Source organism: Anomaloglossus baeobatrachus, chromosome 2, assembly GCF_048569485.1.
Source record: "Anomaloglossus baeobatrachus isolate aAnoBae1 chromosome 2, aAnoBae1.hap1, whole genome shotgun sequence".
Classification (NCBI taxonomy): domain Eukaryota; kingdom Metazoa; phylum Chordata; class Amphibia; order Anura; family Aromobatidae; genus Anomaloglossus; species Anomaloglossus baeobatrachus.
In genome coordinates, this window is record NC_134354.1 from 209,555,393 (window position 1) to 209,571,910 (window position 16,518).

General features: G+C 38.4%; 1 protein-coding gene across 3 annotated transcripts in view; it reads right to left on the bottom strand.

The window, feature by feature from the left end:
• TAFA3 (TAFA chemokine like family member 3) overlaps positions 1-16,518 on the bottom strand; it is a 641,246-nt gene that overhangs the window by 92,122 nt on the left and 532,606 nt on the right. For all 3 annotated transcript variants that reach the window (XM_075335591.1, XM_075335589.1, XM_075335590.1), the window contains one exon: positions 14,593-14,717. In XM_075335591.1, the coding sequence (XP_075191706.1) occupies positions 14,593-14,717 (125 nt within the window). The remainder of the gene's footprint in view (positions 1-14,592; positions 14,718-16,518) is intronic.

The window sequence follows — 16,518 nt, forward strand, 5'->3', positions numbered from 1 at the left end:
AGGTTGAATTGCTTGCGCGTTCTAGGGTTAAAGGACCTGAGTTATGTGAGCTACAGGAGTCATCACATGACCCTGTGCTATCCTGACAACCACCGGATCCACATGATCACATTACGTTACTTCCAGTATTGGGCAGTGAGTAAACTTCTACTACGATCACCATTAAAATGGTGCTGTCATATCTTGACAATGCCATTTAAGTCGTTAACAGGTACGGGGGATAGTGATTCAACTTGTACCTGCAAGGCACACATGTCAGCTGTACAAATCAGCAGACATGTGCACGGATCCCCGTCTTCAGTCCGCAGCAGCAGGTGGGGATTAATACAAAGACCGCAGTGACATAATATTACTGCGAGCGGTCTTTAAGGGGTTAAAATGTTATGGATCTTATAAAGAGAAGAAAAAATTAAAGTGCAAAATGAAAAATTGCACAGTCCTTAAGGGATTAAATATATTCTTGCTTTGCTTATAGACATTCTTTGACCACCATAGAAATCAAACTATTACAGAATGCTAATACTGCAGCCTGTCATAAGGCAACGCTATAAAGTATACAGTATAGTATTATTATGATTACAATACCGTGCTGTACAATGTCAAAAGAATTATACCCCTCACTGAGTCTTAAAAATGCCACCACCGCTTCTTAAACACAATTCAAGGTCCTAGAATTCTATTTAGTTTTCTCTGTTTTCATTCCTCTCAAAGGTACAGATGTGCTTTACAACGCAAAGAGGTAATGAGAAAGTTGCAGTGCCATTTCTTTTCTTCTCATTTTTTTCTAGATCGATACAGAGAGAAGCAAAAAAATAAAATAAATAAATATATATAAATAAAAAAGCAGATTAAGTGAAACATTTGTCTAGACTACAGGAGCGCATTCGGCAGCAGCATGTAATCAGGTGCTTCATGAGGCTCAAAAACACGTGTTAATTCTACCTACAACAGCACAAAAATGTGTAAGAAATGCTGAGTAGGAGCTGGCAATACGTTGGCATTTTTGTAGTAAAAAAAATAGTTTTGTAGACTTTTTTTGCCAACTTGCTTTATTAAAGAAAAAAAAAATCTAATTTAAAGCCAGCAAGCTACTTAATAATGCAAGAGCTGACATGTAGGTTAGGTTGTCTGGTGCTAAAGTTTATTATCTGTCAGAAAAGCTTTGTAAAATATGCATTAGTCGCTGTTATAGCTAAACAACATTTTTTAGGAGAACCCAACCAATTTTTAAAGAATGATACAGGCTTAGGCTATGTGCGCATACTGCGGATTTACCCACGTATTTTCTGCTGAGGAATTAGGCCCTGTGGATTTTGCTGCGGATTTGCTGCAGTCAATTCCCCAGCGGATTTACCAGAAGATTTTCCGCAGTGGAATTAATGAGCATGCCACTTCTTTTCTGCAGGTACCTGTGGATTTTGCCATAGATAATGGTAAAAATCCCCGGGGACCAACTTGCAGAAAATCTGCGGTAAATCCATGGCAAAACCGTGGTAAATCACAGCAAAAACGCGGGCGCGGTTTTACCGCGTTTTTACCATGGGTGCGGGATTCTTACAGAGGGTACGTTTTTTTTCTTAAGAAAAAGGCTCTTTCTAGTGCGCACATAGCCTTAATGAGCATGTCACTTCTTTTCTGCAGGTACCTGTGGTATTTGCCATAGATAATGGTAAAAATCCACAGGGACCAATCTGTGGAAAATCCGCGGTAAATCCATTGCAAACCACAGAAAAACTGCGGTAAATCGCGGAAAAAACACGGGTGTGGTTTTACCGCGGATGCGGGATTCTTTCAGAGGGTCCGTTTTTTTCTTAAGAAAAAGTCACTTTCTAGTGTGCACATAGCATTAGGGACAATTATTCAGAGATACCCATTCCTCTTCAGTTTCAGACCTAGTTCACACAAAGGTATTTTAATTCCAGTGCTGTCTGTGAAAAAAGGGATAACGCACGGACAACACTCCAATGTTATTCAATGGGGTCGTAGATGATAGATTTATGGCAGAAGACAGATATATTTCACTTATGAAATCTGAGCACAAGGAAAATTGGAGCAGGCACTAGTTTCTTCAATGTGGCGGATGAGACTTTCCCATTTACATCCATTGGCGTCCAAATAAATAGGATTCCATACAATAGCCTGTATGGCATCCAATTGCAATTCTTTAACATATAATACTGTATTTCTTATTTTAATATTTATTAATTGCTAATGTCCAAAAATATATTGCATATGCATCAGAAATGAGAAAAAAAATGTATGCACTTGTATGGGCTTAAGAGTGGTAGCATTTTTTAGAAGCCTATGTTACCGAATCTTTTATTTTATAAGATGCACCAGATTATACCAAATTTAACCCCTTAACGACTGCGTGCAGTAATAATATGTCCTAGCGGTCATAATGTTACTGCCCACGGTTTGCCGCCGGCAGCATTCCGCGATCGGCACATATCTCAGCTGATTTTAACAGCTGAGATGTGTGCCTGCTAGGCACAAGCAGAATTGTTATCTGCCCATGCCGTTTAACCCCTTAAATGGCACTGTCAATATGTGACAGCGCAATTATAATCGCGATTAATATAAACTTTTACTTACCGGCTGATACCGGAAGTCACGTGATGTGATCACGTGACTTCCAGTGGTTGTCATAGTAGCACAGGGTCATGTGATGACTCCTGTACTACACATTAATTGCTTTCAGTTTCACTAGGCCCGGAGCCGAGTGAAGCAGAAAGTGAGCGTATCTGCTGTTTACATCTGTGTAGCTGTGATCAGCAGATAGGGCAGAGCGATCGGATTGCTGATCGCTATAGCCCCCTAGGGGGACTAGTAAAATAAAAAAAAATAGTTTTAAAAAATTTAAAAAAAACAAAAAAACCTTAAAGTTCAAATCACCCCACTTTCGCCCCATTTAAAATTAAAGGGTTAAAAAAATAAAAAAAATATACACACATTTGGTATTGCCGCGTTCAGAAACGCCCCATCTATCAAAATATAAAATAAATTAATCTGATCAGTAAACGGCGTAGCGGCAAAAAAATTCCAATTGCCAAAATTACGTTTTTTGTCACCACAACTTTTGCGCAAAATGTAATAATAGGCGATCAAAACGTAGCATCTGCGCAAAAAATGGTACAGTTAAAAATGTTCGAGACGCAAAAAATAAGCCATCACTGAGCCATAGATCCCGAAAAATGAGAACGCTACAGGTCACGGAATATGGCGTAAAACATGCGCCACTTTTTTCAGACAAACTTCCCATTTTTTTTATCCCCTTATGTAAAAGTAAACCTATACATGTTTGGTGTCTACGAACCCGCACTGACCTGAGGCATCACAATCATACATCACTTTTACCATATAATGAACACAGTGAGTAAAATATCTCAAAAACAATAGTGCTATCACACTTTTTTTGCAATTTTTCTGCATTTGGAATGTTTTTGCCGTTTTCCAGTACACTATTTAGTAAAACATATGGTTTCATTTAAAAGTACAGCTCATTCCACAAAAAAATGAGCCCTCACCTGTCCATATTGACAGAAAAATAAAAAAGTTACGTCTCTCAGAAGAATGGCGAAAAAAAAACTGAAAGGGAAAATTGGCCAGTTGTGAAGGGGTTAAAGGAGTAAAATAGAAAAAAATAGTTTTTAATGATAAAAAGAGGGTCCGTCTTACAATTCTAGTGCGTCTTATATAATAGCTCACCAGGGGAGAGCGGCGGTGGTGGAGTGGCTTAGGAGGGTCACAAGAAGAAGGGTTGACAATGCTGCAGGCTCAGAGGAGGAGGTGTTGCGGCTCAGGAGGGTCAGTGGATGGAGGGTCGGTCGGTGATACTGCGAGCTCGTGGGTGTCCCAGTGCCAAGCTCCATTGAATTGCTCGCAATTGCCGAGATTGACATCAAGAATATGGCCATGGAGGTGGGACTCCGCGACAATTTTCTTGATGTCCATCACATTAACTGCAAGCAATTTAATGGAGCCCGCAGCCCCCTGTCAGATCAATGGCGCCCACCGCATTGCTCACCCTCCGTCCTGTGACCCTCCTGAGCCTCTCCACTGCAGTGACACTCCCTCCTCTGAGTCTTCAGTATTGCCCACCCTGCCTCCTGTGACCCCGCTCCAGCCATAACCAGATTATAAGACACACCCCCATTTTACCCCCAGTTTTGGGGGGAAAAAGTGCAAATACGGTATTTGTCTTGTTCTTATTTGCCCAGTTCTCCAAGATGGAAAATGTTATTAATTATACGTATATAGATTTAAAATAGTGTGGAAGTATTTTTCAATTTCAATTTGGCCATATTGTACATACTGTCATAAAACAAATGAAATCTGAAAAATATATGTGAACCTCGGTTTTTCCTTAGCAAAACAATATTATCAAATACCACATACTTTTCTGTGCAGTAGAAACTAATAGGATGTGATAAAATGGGTTCGACAAAGGAGGGGGCTCAACACCACATGGTCATAAGTGGAGGATTATACATTTGCATGAAAGCTAATTGCTGAAAATTATGTATTGTTGTATATTGAACAATGTACCAAGTAGTGCAGATCTTACATAAGTGAAATACCTGCAAGAACCACACAGGTCTGGTGTCTTTAGGATGTAAGATCTTGGCACTTAAAAAAATTGCAAATATTTTAGTCCCTTTATTTTTAGATCTGCAGTGAATGTGTAGCGCTATTCTTAGTATTGGAGAATATAATAAAATACTTTCTAATTATACATACATGAGTTGAGAGTTCATTCTCCATTTCAGTGATCTCTGATGATAGAGATTAGCAGTGCAAATTTCCTAGCAATACAACATCCTACACTTGGCTTATGATTATCCAGGCTGCTATGATGCTACCTGTGCACTGTAAGTGATGTCATGCAAGGCTGGTAAAGCAAACACAACCTGGGAGAGCCCAGAAGCTTAAGAAATTCTCGCAGTTCCTGTCCATGGCAACAGAGGACTATGGCCTGTGGTTGAGCAAAGTGACCCACTCATCTCTAGTTGAGAGGCATTTGTTAACATGGGCTCGAAGAGTGAAATGTTTACACCTAAAGGGAGGAATTAATTTTGTAGTTATGATCTTCTTAGGTAAGTGTTTTGCACACTATAGTGCACAAGTGGAAAATAACGTAAAATAAGGTCTAACTTAATATTACTACACTTGACCTATACAGACTAGAGGTCCCAGCTGTGCAGTCACAAAAGGCCCCTGCACAGACTGAAACAACCCTAAATGGATGACTCAAATGACCACCCAAATTTTTGCTTCTTAACAGGCTATTGAGGGTTGCATGTACCTCCTTCAGAATCTGGGGGAAGGTATAGAGTAAAAATAAGGTAAACCAAAAGTATTAATCTGCCAGGAGAAAGCCTAAGAAGACAAGGTAGGTTCCAAACAGGGTTGACTTCAGAACTAGTAGCAGTGGGAAATGGAAGCCTGTGGAGGCTTTAAATAGTCACACCCGCTGAGTGATAGTGCAAACTAACTTACAGCATTAATGGACCATGATGAAGGTTACCTACTAAAACGCATAGTCCCCACCCCCCTGTTTGTCTCATATCCCAATGTTGTTTTTTTTTATAACATTTTTAAGCTAATTATTAAAGACATGATTTAACAATTTTTTGGGACACTTTTTTCCTTGCTGAAAAACCCTTCTCTCTCTTTCCTTAACTGACAGCACTGGAAACAGATTTTGGCAGAAAGGCAATGAACACATGAACAAAGTGTTAAGAACCAAAGCCACAACTGAACCTGACTGTGGCTTAGTGGAGAGGGAAACAGACCACAGCACAGGAAGCTGCCAGATCAAATCCAAGGTATGACAGTAAGAAAGACATTGAAGCTTTTTATAGCACAAGTACCTTCACCATTGAGCAACTGCTGTGATAGCGTTGGAAAGGTCTCCTTGCATTAGAACTAAATAAGGAGGTTGTTGTCTCAGATGCACCATCATTTTTTACACATGAGCCAGGCTAAATATTGGGACAAATGAATACAGGAGGAATCTAATGAAAAGGGGGAATATAGATTGTACATCATTCAGCAGAATATTGGTTAAAAGTAAAGCAAGCAGTCAGCCCATACGATCAAGTACTCCTCAGAATTTCAATGCCAATAGAACATCAACCGTTAATAAAGTATCCACCTGCTTCTAAAATATCTTATTTGTGTGCTACTGAATGAAACCTTTACTGATAAACTGCTGAGCACATAGCGCAACAGCTGCCCTGATCTATTGTTACTGGTTCCCAGTAATCTGCAGCTATGGGTATTATAATGCCATGAAATCAATGGACTTAATAATTCTTATCCTAGTGTTGAACAGAGACTTGTCCTATTCCACCCACCTTATTTTTCTATCCTGTTCACGCCGAGGCGATAAAAACACCACTATTTATACAGCCCTTCCTGACAGTTCTATGAAATTTAAGAGTACAGAAAAATCTTTATGTTTTTTCCCCCATAATGTATGTGATTTTATAGGTTCTTATAGCTGTTTGTTCCAAGGAACAATTTGATATTTCCCACTGAGAGGTATTCTAGGTCCACATTTCTGCCTCCACTTAATTAGTAACTGAATTCTTTTCAACTCGCTCGGAAGGGTCTTCATTTTTTTTTATTATGTTTGTATTTGTGTAGTTAAGTATTTACTTTTTGTCTGAATCCAATTTCTAATTTATAAAAATTCCTGCCAATAAACTTGTAGACCGTAAATGATGATAGAATTATACTGAACATGTTTATGTCTAGCAAGCAGTTGTGACGGTGATATTTACATTTCTTTTTTTCGCTGTTTTGGATGTTGAGTAATTAATTTGACATTTTATATAGAACACGCTTATTTTTATTTGCATAGAAATAAATATAACAAGGTGAAGAGACTGGCTTGCACATTTACAGACGCAGTAAGATCTTTTGCACATGGGAATTATAGTGGAAGGCTTAAAGCATTCCTTAGATTGTTAAGGCATAAGTAAAATATTTGCAGACTGCCAGCCACAGTTATCTAACCCCTGAGCACATTGCCCTGTGGCTTTACGGCACTGCGTTAAAAATCTATGGACTGTTTTATGGCAGTCTGTAGCCTGTTTTACATAGGAAGACAATATGCTCACTAAAATAGCACTCTAGATTGCCTTGATCTAGGCGAAGATTGCTCTCATTTATAAGAAAGCAGTTTCAGCAGTTGCACAATTTCAGGGAAGAAGCCAATGACATTTTTTGTGGCCTATAAGGAAATGCTCACAACAAAATTGTTTTTCTTCTTCTGAGATATCTGCTTAGTAGAGATGAACAAATAAATCTGAGTGGAATTGAGTGTTTCTCAAATTTTATAAAAATCTGCATTCGCCAAACTGTGTTTTTTTTTGTAATTCATCCATGTGGATTCAGAAAAATGATGGCTGCTGGCCACCATTTTTCTAAACCATAAAAAGGCTATCAAAATGCAAAAAATCATTATACTCAGTTACCTCTCTAACCTCTTTGAACTTTTTTTGTATCACCATCAACCCCACTGACTAGGCCAAGGCTTCCGGTTTAGTTTGGCAATGACCACAACCTTTCCTGGTGCATGTGCAGAACTCGCTACATATCTAGCAAATGGGAATCTTCAGCCTAGCCAGTGAGGCCCTATGACTTCAGGGCTGCCGACAGCAGTCTGAATATGCAACAAGGACTGGACAGTTGACAGTGAGGAGCAGAATATTCAGAAAGGTGGTTAGTGAAGTGAGAATTGTTTTATTTTCTAAATTTTACATTTATTATGCCTTGAGGTCTGCGGAGACCCAAGTGAGGTGTAAGATTGCACTTCTGGTGTAAATCAGGGTGCTTCGGCAGGTTCCAAACTCAAAATGTAGAGCTCAAATGATCCAAGCACTCACAAAAGTGTGAAAATAATTGCTTTTTATTAAACAATGCAGTGAATCCAGTTATGGTTGAAAATATTTCAGTGTCAATTTAGACCTTCGTCAGTTCAACATGCTGCCACATCTGACACTGTATAGAGTTTGGGCGTTTCTATCAGTGGCGGATATCGCTGTGATTCCTCCACACCACCAATTTATGCAGAGTCAGATGCGGTAGCACGTTGAACTGACAAAGGTCTAAATTGGGGAGACCCTAGGACTTAATAAGGAGCATTAACACTAGAACTACTGAGGTAGTAATTTTGACTACTTTGCACCATGTATTTCTATATAGGTGTCACGAGTCCAGTAGTTCTAGTGTTAAATCCATGAATAATAATGTATTCGTTATTCAGGTTTCCTGGGAAATATCACACAAACAGGCAAATACTAATTTTGGCTGATCCAATGATCTCTACTACTTAGGTTGACCAAAGAAATACATTTTTAACCCTAAGTCAAGCATTTTTTGAAATCCTCAAATAATATGACCAGCTATTAATAGTTGAGGATGTTTATTTGGCAAAGGGTACTTTGATTTCTAATTAATTGCTAAGAGATTACCGTATAGAAAAGCTAGTATTTGCACTGACCTTGATGATATGTTTCTATTTTCAGTTCATTTATGAAACTACAAGTGATGAGTGAGCACTACCATGTTCGGGTGCTTGGTACTAGTGATAAGTGAGCACTACCATGCTACGTTGACTCGGAACTAGTGATGAGCAAGCAGTACCATGTTCGGGTGCTTGGTACTAGTGATGAGCGAGCACTACTATGCTTACTATGCTGGGTTGCTCGGTACTAGTGATGAGTGAGCACTACCATGCTTGGGTGCTCGGCACTAGCGATGAGAGAGCACTACCATGCTCAGGTGCTCAGTACTGGTATTGAGCAGTCAGACACTTGGACGGGCACAACTCATGTACCAAGTATAATTGAAGTCAATGGGAAGATCTTTCGAAAAATGCTCTTGTTCCCCTTTGACTTCCAATATACTTGAGTAGAGCCCTTCGAACGTCCAGCTGTTCATCATTACCAGATCAAAGCACCCGAGCATGGTAGTGTTTGCTCATCACTAATAACTACATAATATTAGACTGCACTCATAAAACTGTACAATGTTTTAATGAAAGGTATTTTCTTCATATTTCTTTAAGATACATTAAAATATATGACAGATTTCAGGTTATACTAATAATCATACTCCGGTATTTTCTACCTCCCCAATGTGTTCTCTGGATGTTGAAATGCAGGTATGTATTCCCTTTTTAGAAAGCAGATGGTGAAGGTGTGGTTGGTCGGCAGGATGTTTAAATACCACAGTGTCCTTTTTCCTAACTAGTTCACAGCTATTTTCATTTCTCACTCTATAAATAACTGTCTGCTCCTAGCTGACTCTTATAAAGGTGCTTGTGTCCATACTCCATGTTATATAGCTCTCCAAAGATCACTGATCTCGTTTTAATATAAACCTTTCTAATCTCACAATTTGTTGCCCCGCTGTTACGTTAACCTTCCTAAAGCATAATGTACCCATACTATACTGCTATGCGGTGCATCTACCAAGTCATCTAGCATAGTTAACAGATTGAAATGATGATTAAAGACTACCAGAATAATTAAAGTGCAAACACCAGACCTGTTTAACTAATATCTATCTATCTATCTATATACTGTATATATATATATATATATATATATATATATACTTTATTTTTAGAATTTACAGTACAGTGATCATTTAGTAAAGTTTGAGCAGCTTTGCAAATCAACTCTAGTAGCTAAATAAAGTGTCCCTGTCCAAGGTGCTGAATCTGAATACTATCAGTTAAGGAAGAGTTTGCATATTGTTGAATTTCTTTAGTTAATTAGACAACATAAAAAAGAGGTTTACACATCTTGCTTTTTGTATCTCCTGTTATTTTCCGGCTGTGAGAATTTTTATCTTACATAGTGTACAGCTTGTTTCCATAGAGCCCTGCCACCAGGACCTGGCTGTGTGTGCACATTAGTTTCATCCTTGGAATGGGATTTAGATCATAATATTCTAGTCTCCTCTCCAGCCTATTGATTTCTATACAGCAGTTATCTGCTCACCCACCTTCCTCTACCTCTCAGTTTCTGACAAGCTGCTGTTCTAATTCTTGCAAAATTGCCAGCTCCAACCATGAGCAGGTTCCAGAGCAGTTTTGTTAATCAAGGCTCTCACTTTCCTGAGCGATGTGAATGTTCAATACACCGTTATCTCTATAAGCAAATAAAGGGATATTGAATGTACACTTCAGAACAAGCCATTTTTAGCTGAATGTGATACAGCTGAACTATAAAGCTTAGAACGAGTTCTGCTAATGCTAAAGTACTGTCATTTCCAAAGAAACTAGGAAATAAGCAGACTGCAGAGCTGTATGCAGTTGGATAAATAAGATCAGAATACCTGTTAAAGGATGTTTTATATCATTAGGGAAAAGGACCCACTTTATACAGTCAGTGACATACATAGAATATGTTTGTGATGGTAGTCTAACCTCATTCAAGATGATTGAGCTAAACTAGAAAATAATACACGGCAACTAAACAAGAGCATCATTATTTCCAAAAGAAAAATAGTCTTTTCTTTAAAAAAACAAAAAAAAAAACCTTTAAATAGTGGCTTCATCTGGACAATCTCATTACTTATGCCCTGTTATGAAATATGGACATCACTGAGGGGGACACCTTTTATTAGCCATAGTGGAGAGCTACTACCACGCAACAGAGCTGGCCCTAATGGACCTGCTCATTTATTGGAATTGCTGTCTCTAATAGTAAATTTCTTCTGTCGCAGTGGCTGCAGGAGAAATTATAAGCTAATGGCATCTTCCCAAAAATCAGCATCAATTATATTAAAGCTGTTGTCCTCATACAAAAGCTTCAAGTTTAGTGACCCTTAACAAATCTAAAGGAGTATTCACTTGAAAGTGAATAGGCAAAAACATCACACTGCACTTAAAAATATATATTTATACTGTATACTAAAGAGATCACATATAATCTAATTCAAGATGAAAGATATATAAGTATTTAATTTTTAGTTCAATGCTTCTGAACCGCAATCAAACTTTTAAAACAATCATAATTATTGTGCCTATAATTATGAAGCACTGTTCTACAAAATTGTTAGCTATTATGAATGGTGAATCAGGTTTGATACAATTGTGAGCTTACTCGCTGGCTAATAGCACATAATTATATAAAGAATCAAGAACAATAAAAATTAATTTCTTTATGTTTAAACTCTTTGAACAATATATAAAGGTTGTGAAAGTTGGTAAGTTCATGCTGTTACAGTCATGGAAAAGCAAAAAGATTGTAGACGTAAACAGACTGTCAATTTAGTGGAATTTGATTTATCCTTTTGCATAGCTTACGGGGTTAAGAAAGTGGTGAAAGATTGTGGGGGTTTTTCCATTTTATTTAAAATAAAGGATTTTTTCAGTGATTGTTTTTATTTCTTTTCACTAACAGAATAGTAATGTGGAGGAGGTCGCATAGATGCCTCACATTACTAATTTAGGGCTTAGTGGCAGCTGTGGTCTGCCATTAACCACACCAGGGCAATCGGGAAGATCCTGGTAATGTTCTGGGATTATTGCATCTAATGGATGCAACAATTCTGGATGCCTGCAGACTGCTATTTTAAGCCTGAGGGGCCCAATAACCATGGGTCTTGCCAGCCAGAGAATACAAGTTCTTAGCTGTTGGCTTTATCAAGGCTGGGTATCAAAAGTGGGGGGGACCACATGCTGTTTTTTTAAAAATTATTTAAATATATATTCTTTTAAAAGTTACATGTGGTCCCTCTTATTTTGATACACAGCTGGGGGCTGCAGCCTGTAGCCCTATGCTTTATCTGTACTTATGTCAATATATAGGTGGTCTGCACGGCATTTATTTGTTTATTTTACACCAGTAGTATAACTCTGTCAGAGAGGGTGTAGCCATTCAGAGATACCAGTTTGCAGGAAAAGCAGTGAATATGTATGAGGGTTAATTATCAGCCCCAGAAGTAGCGTTGTAGCTGAGGGGAGACTCGATAAGTATGTACTGCTTATACCCTTTTGCTTCCTTTTTATTACAGTGGGAAGTAACAGCTATGTTTGCTGTTTTTTTGCCATCTGAACAATTACTGATCCTTCGCAAGATCGACTACTTTTACGGTAAATGTTTGGATGTCCAATTCCGATCTGGCCAAATATCATACGATTTTAACGTTTTCCGATCTTTGCTGATCAGGATTACTTATCTTTAGATGGGAGCTGGCTTAGAGATGTGAACCAGGGCTGGAAAAACTGTATCTGGCAACTCTTGACAGTAAGCTGGGAGTTTAATATGATGAGGGGTTGTCCTATCAGCCAAAACAAGGATCTGATTACTCCAACTGCATGGCACACACACCCATACTTCCAGACAGTATGACTCTATAGGTTTTAGCCACCTTAATTTCTGGTGTTGTACAGAGCTTGCACCACCCATTTCCTCCACTACCATTGCCTCATGTAGAATGATTCCAGTGGCACCAGATAACAGAAGAAGATAAGGGAGAGTCCAGCTCACCAAGGACTGACCTGCTGGTTGCAATCAGGGATCCTGCGCAAGGAATGAGGCTCGGTAACCATCCAATTGAAAATAGAAAAATAAGTTTCCAGCGCCAGGAATAGATTAAAAATCCTTTTTTATTGAAATTAAGGTAATAAAAATCCAGCAGATACCATAATAGATGTCAGAAAGATGGCAGAACAACGCGTTTCGACGCTTCAGGTGACATGACTAAGACCTGAAGCGTCGAAACGCGTTGTTCTGCCATCTTTCTGACATCTATTATGGTATCTGCTGGATTTTTATTACCTTATTTTCAATAAAAAAGGATTTTTAATCTATTCCTGGCACTGGAAACTTCTTTTTCTATTTTCAATCAGATAACAGAAGCAGCCATCACAGGACCAAATCCTGGAGGAAATGTGACAGTGGGTCATAGTGAAGAGCGGCTGATAGGGCACAAGTTAGTAGTGAGAAATACCAAGATTGACCTTAACCCTAAATATCAATGTTCTACATAATGGGCTAGTGCAGTGCAAGCTATCATAATAAAGCATGTTTGTCATAAAGCATGCAAAAAATAGTATGACAATTTATACTCTGCGATTTCAATATGATATGTGGCATGGTACAATTGGCATGGTATTGTTGAGCATAAACATATTTAAAAGAGAAAAGTTGTAGTCTGCGCATATGCAATGCATCTGACAAAGGAATACACTTTTTACATCTCGTATAATTCTCTACTACCACTATATGAAGAATTTTAGGTGCAACCAGTTTTAGTAGCACCCTCCACACAAGTTTATGGACAGTACAGATATATAAAATCTATTTTTTTCCTCTTAAATAGCCTATAATTAAGCATGTGTAACTTCTTTCTCACTTATCTTTTCCCTCTACTTATGGTTTATATAGTGTATATAGTAAGGTAGAGACAGTGATGCAGAGGCCCAGATTCATCAAAGCAACTTTGCCAGAATTCAGGTGTGAATTGCTTTAAAAATTGGCACGGAGGCACATGCCACCTGTCAGACATGTCTGAATCATTACTAGGCATGCTTCTTAATGTATCAGGAGTGTCTGATTCCTACACACCCCTTCATCAAGATTTCATCTTGTTTGTCTTGATGGATTGGGACCTTAGTCTCCATTTTTTCTAATCAGTGGGGTCCCAGTGCTATACTGATACAACATACTCTATACATTTTTTACTTGTTATTGGTGGTCAAAGTTCCTTAACCACTTCCTGACCTTGGACATACTGGGTACATCCGGCTTGTCAGTTTCTTTCTGACCTCGGATGTACCCAGTATGTCCTAGTGATTGTGCGGGCACAGGACCTTTGTCCACGCGATCACCACCGGGGACTCGGCTTACCTGACAGCTGAGTCTCACCTCTCACAGCCAGGAATGATCTCCACTCATTCCCTGGCTATTTAACCCCTCAAATGCCGCAATCGATATGTAAAATTCTTGCAATCATCATCAGCAAATCCATGCACATTAAAAGTAAGGACGACAATTTTCTCCAGTTGTTACATGGCACACATATATACAAAATATATATATATATATATATATATATATATATATATATATATATATATATATATATATATATATATACTGTTTGCAAAAGATATTGGCATAATCCGCAGTACAAGTTTCTGTAAAAGCTGTGATTGAAGCAAAACAATATGTCTCCTTTTCCCCCGTCCTTATGGATTCTGTTGCTCTGACTTTCCCTTTACCACCTCTGTTCATTTCCCCTTGTTTTCCGCCTCCCTGCAGTAAGATTACCTTTGTACCTGAGCTCAATCCCTTTGCTACTCCATTCAATTAAAATGTATTCATACTATTGAAAGGGAGAATGCTTTGAAGGTTAATGGCTGTGATTGTTACAATATCATTATATAACAGAATTGTGATTTTGTTTATACAAAAAACTCTTGTTTATTAATGAAAGTGATTCTTGGTTCTTTTGGAAGATCCTATTTTTGTATTTTCATATAATTGTTTTTCCAAATAGTTTTATTCTTTTCTTCACAATCCAATGAGAATAGCATTAACATGTCCAATTAATTAGACTCACCTTTGTCGTTTTGACTTTGTTCCCAGTACTACAACTCCATCCTGTCAAGTCTGGTAGAACTTTGCAGTCTTCTCCATCTAAACATGGTTGCATATGACACCACCATTTCTGGATAACTATAGAAGCTAAACAAATACATGTACGATCCGTTATCAGTAAAACATGGAAAGATTATTGTGCAACAAAAACAGTTGAAACCAGAAGTTTACATACACATCTAAAAAGACACATAAGCATATGTTTCTCATTATCTGATATTAAATCAGAATAAACCTTTCCCATTTTAAGTCAAATTAGCATTACTAAAATCTAACATATAAAGATGAGTGTATGTGTGTGTGTATGTGTGTGTGTGTGTGTGTATGTATGTGTGTATGTATGTATGTATGTATGTATGTATGTCCGCTAAAGGAATCCACACCATCGCATTTAAAATCACAACATTTTGCACAGACACCTTATGTGACTCAGGGAACGTCTTAAACTATGTTTTGACAAGAAAATGTTACCCTGTGCTTTACAGTTACGCTCCAAAAAACCTGCCTCTATTAAAATCAATGGAGCTGGGAACTACAGGTCATTAATAGGAGCTCTGATTGGTTGCTATGGGAACAAATGACATTCTTAGTATAAGAAGCTTATGTGTGAGGTAATATGATTTCTGTGGAGAGATGGATAGATACAGACAGGAAAGGAGACAGACAGAGGCAGAAATGTCAAGAGACAGACAGGGAAGAGACAGACAGGCCAAGAGACAGACATGGAAAGAGACAGCCAGAGTCAGACAGGGAAAGAGAAAGACAGGGAAAATACAGACAGGAAAAGAGACAGACATAGGTAGATGGAAAGAGAGAGGCAGGGAAATTGACAGACAGGGAAAGAGGTAGACAGGGAAAGAGGTAGACAGGGAAAGAGGCAAAGAGGGAAATAAACAGACAGGGAAAAAGACAGACAGGGAGAAAGACAGACAGGGAGAAAGACAGACAGACAGAGACAGACATGGAACGAGACAGACAGTGGCAGACAGGGAAAGAGACAGATAAAGAAATATACAGACAGATAGACAGGGAGACAGACAAAGAAAAAGACAGACAAGGAAATATACAGAGAAAGACAGACAGAGAAAGATACAAAGAGACAGAAAGAGAAAAAGACAGATAGAAAGATAGATAAATAGACAGACAGACAGGGAAAGAGATAGAAAAACAGGGAAAGAGACAGAAAGACACACAGACAGACAGACACACAGACCGGGAAAGAGACAGACAGAGAGACAGATATAGACAGACAGACAAAAAATACAGAGACAGACAGGAAAAGAGACAGAGAGACAGACAGAGACAGACAGACAAATAGAGGGACAGACATAGATACAGAGACAGACAGGCTAATAAACAGACAGACAGAAAGAGAAAGACAGACAGAGAGAGAGACAGACAGACAGACAGACTGGGAGAAACAAAGAGAGACAGAGAGACTTATCCAGGCAATGCCGGGTACTACAGCTAGTTATTTATATTTGCCAAATGCCAGAATAATGAGAGAGAGAATGTTTTAATACATTTTTATTACTTTATGCAAAATCAAACGTTTATATACATTTCATTAGTATTTGGTACCATTGCTCCTAAACTGTATGACTTGGATCAAACATTTTGGATATCTTTTATAAGCTTCTCACAATAGATAATAGGAATTTGGGCCCTTTCCTCCTGACAGAACTGGTGTAATTGAGCCATGTTTGTAGGTCGCCTTGCTCACTCCTGCCTTTTCAGCTTTGCCCATACATTTTCAATAGGGTTGAGTTCAGGGCTTTGTGATGGCCACTCCAAAACATTGATTTTGTTATACTTAAGCCACTTTGTAATCGGTTTGATAGTATGATTTGGGTCATTGTCCATTTGAAAGACTCATTTCTGCCAAAGC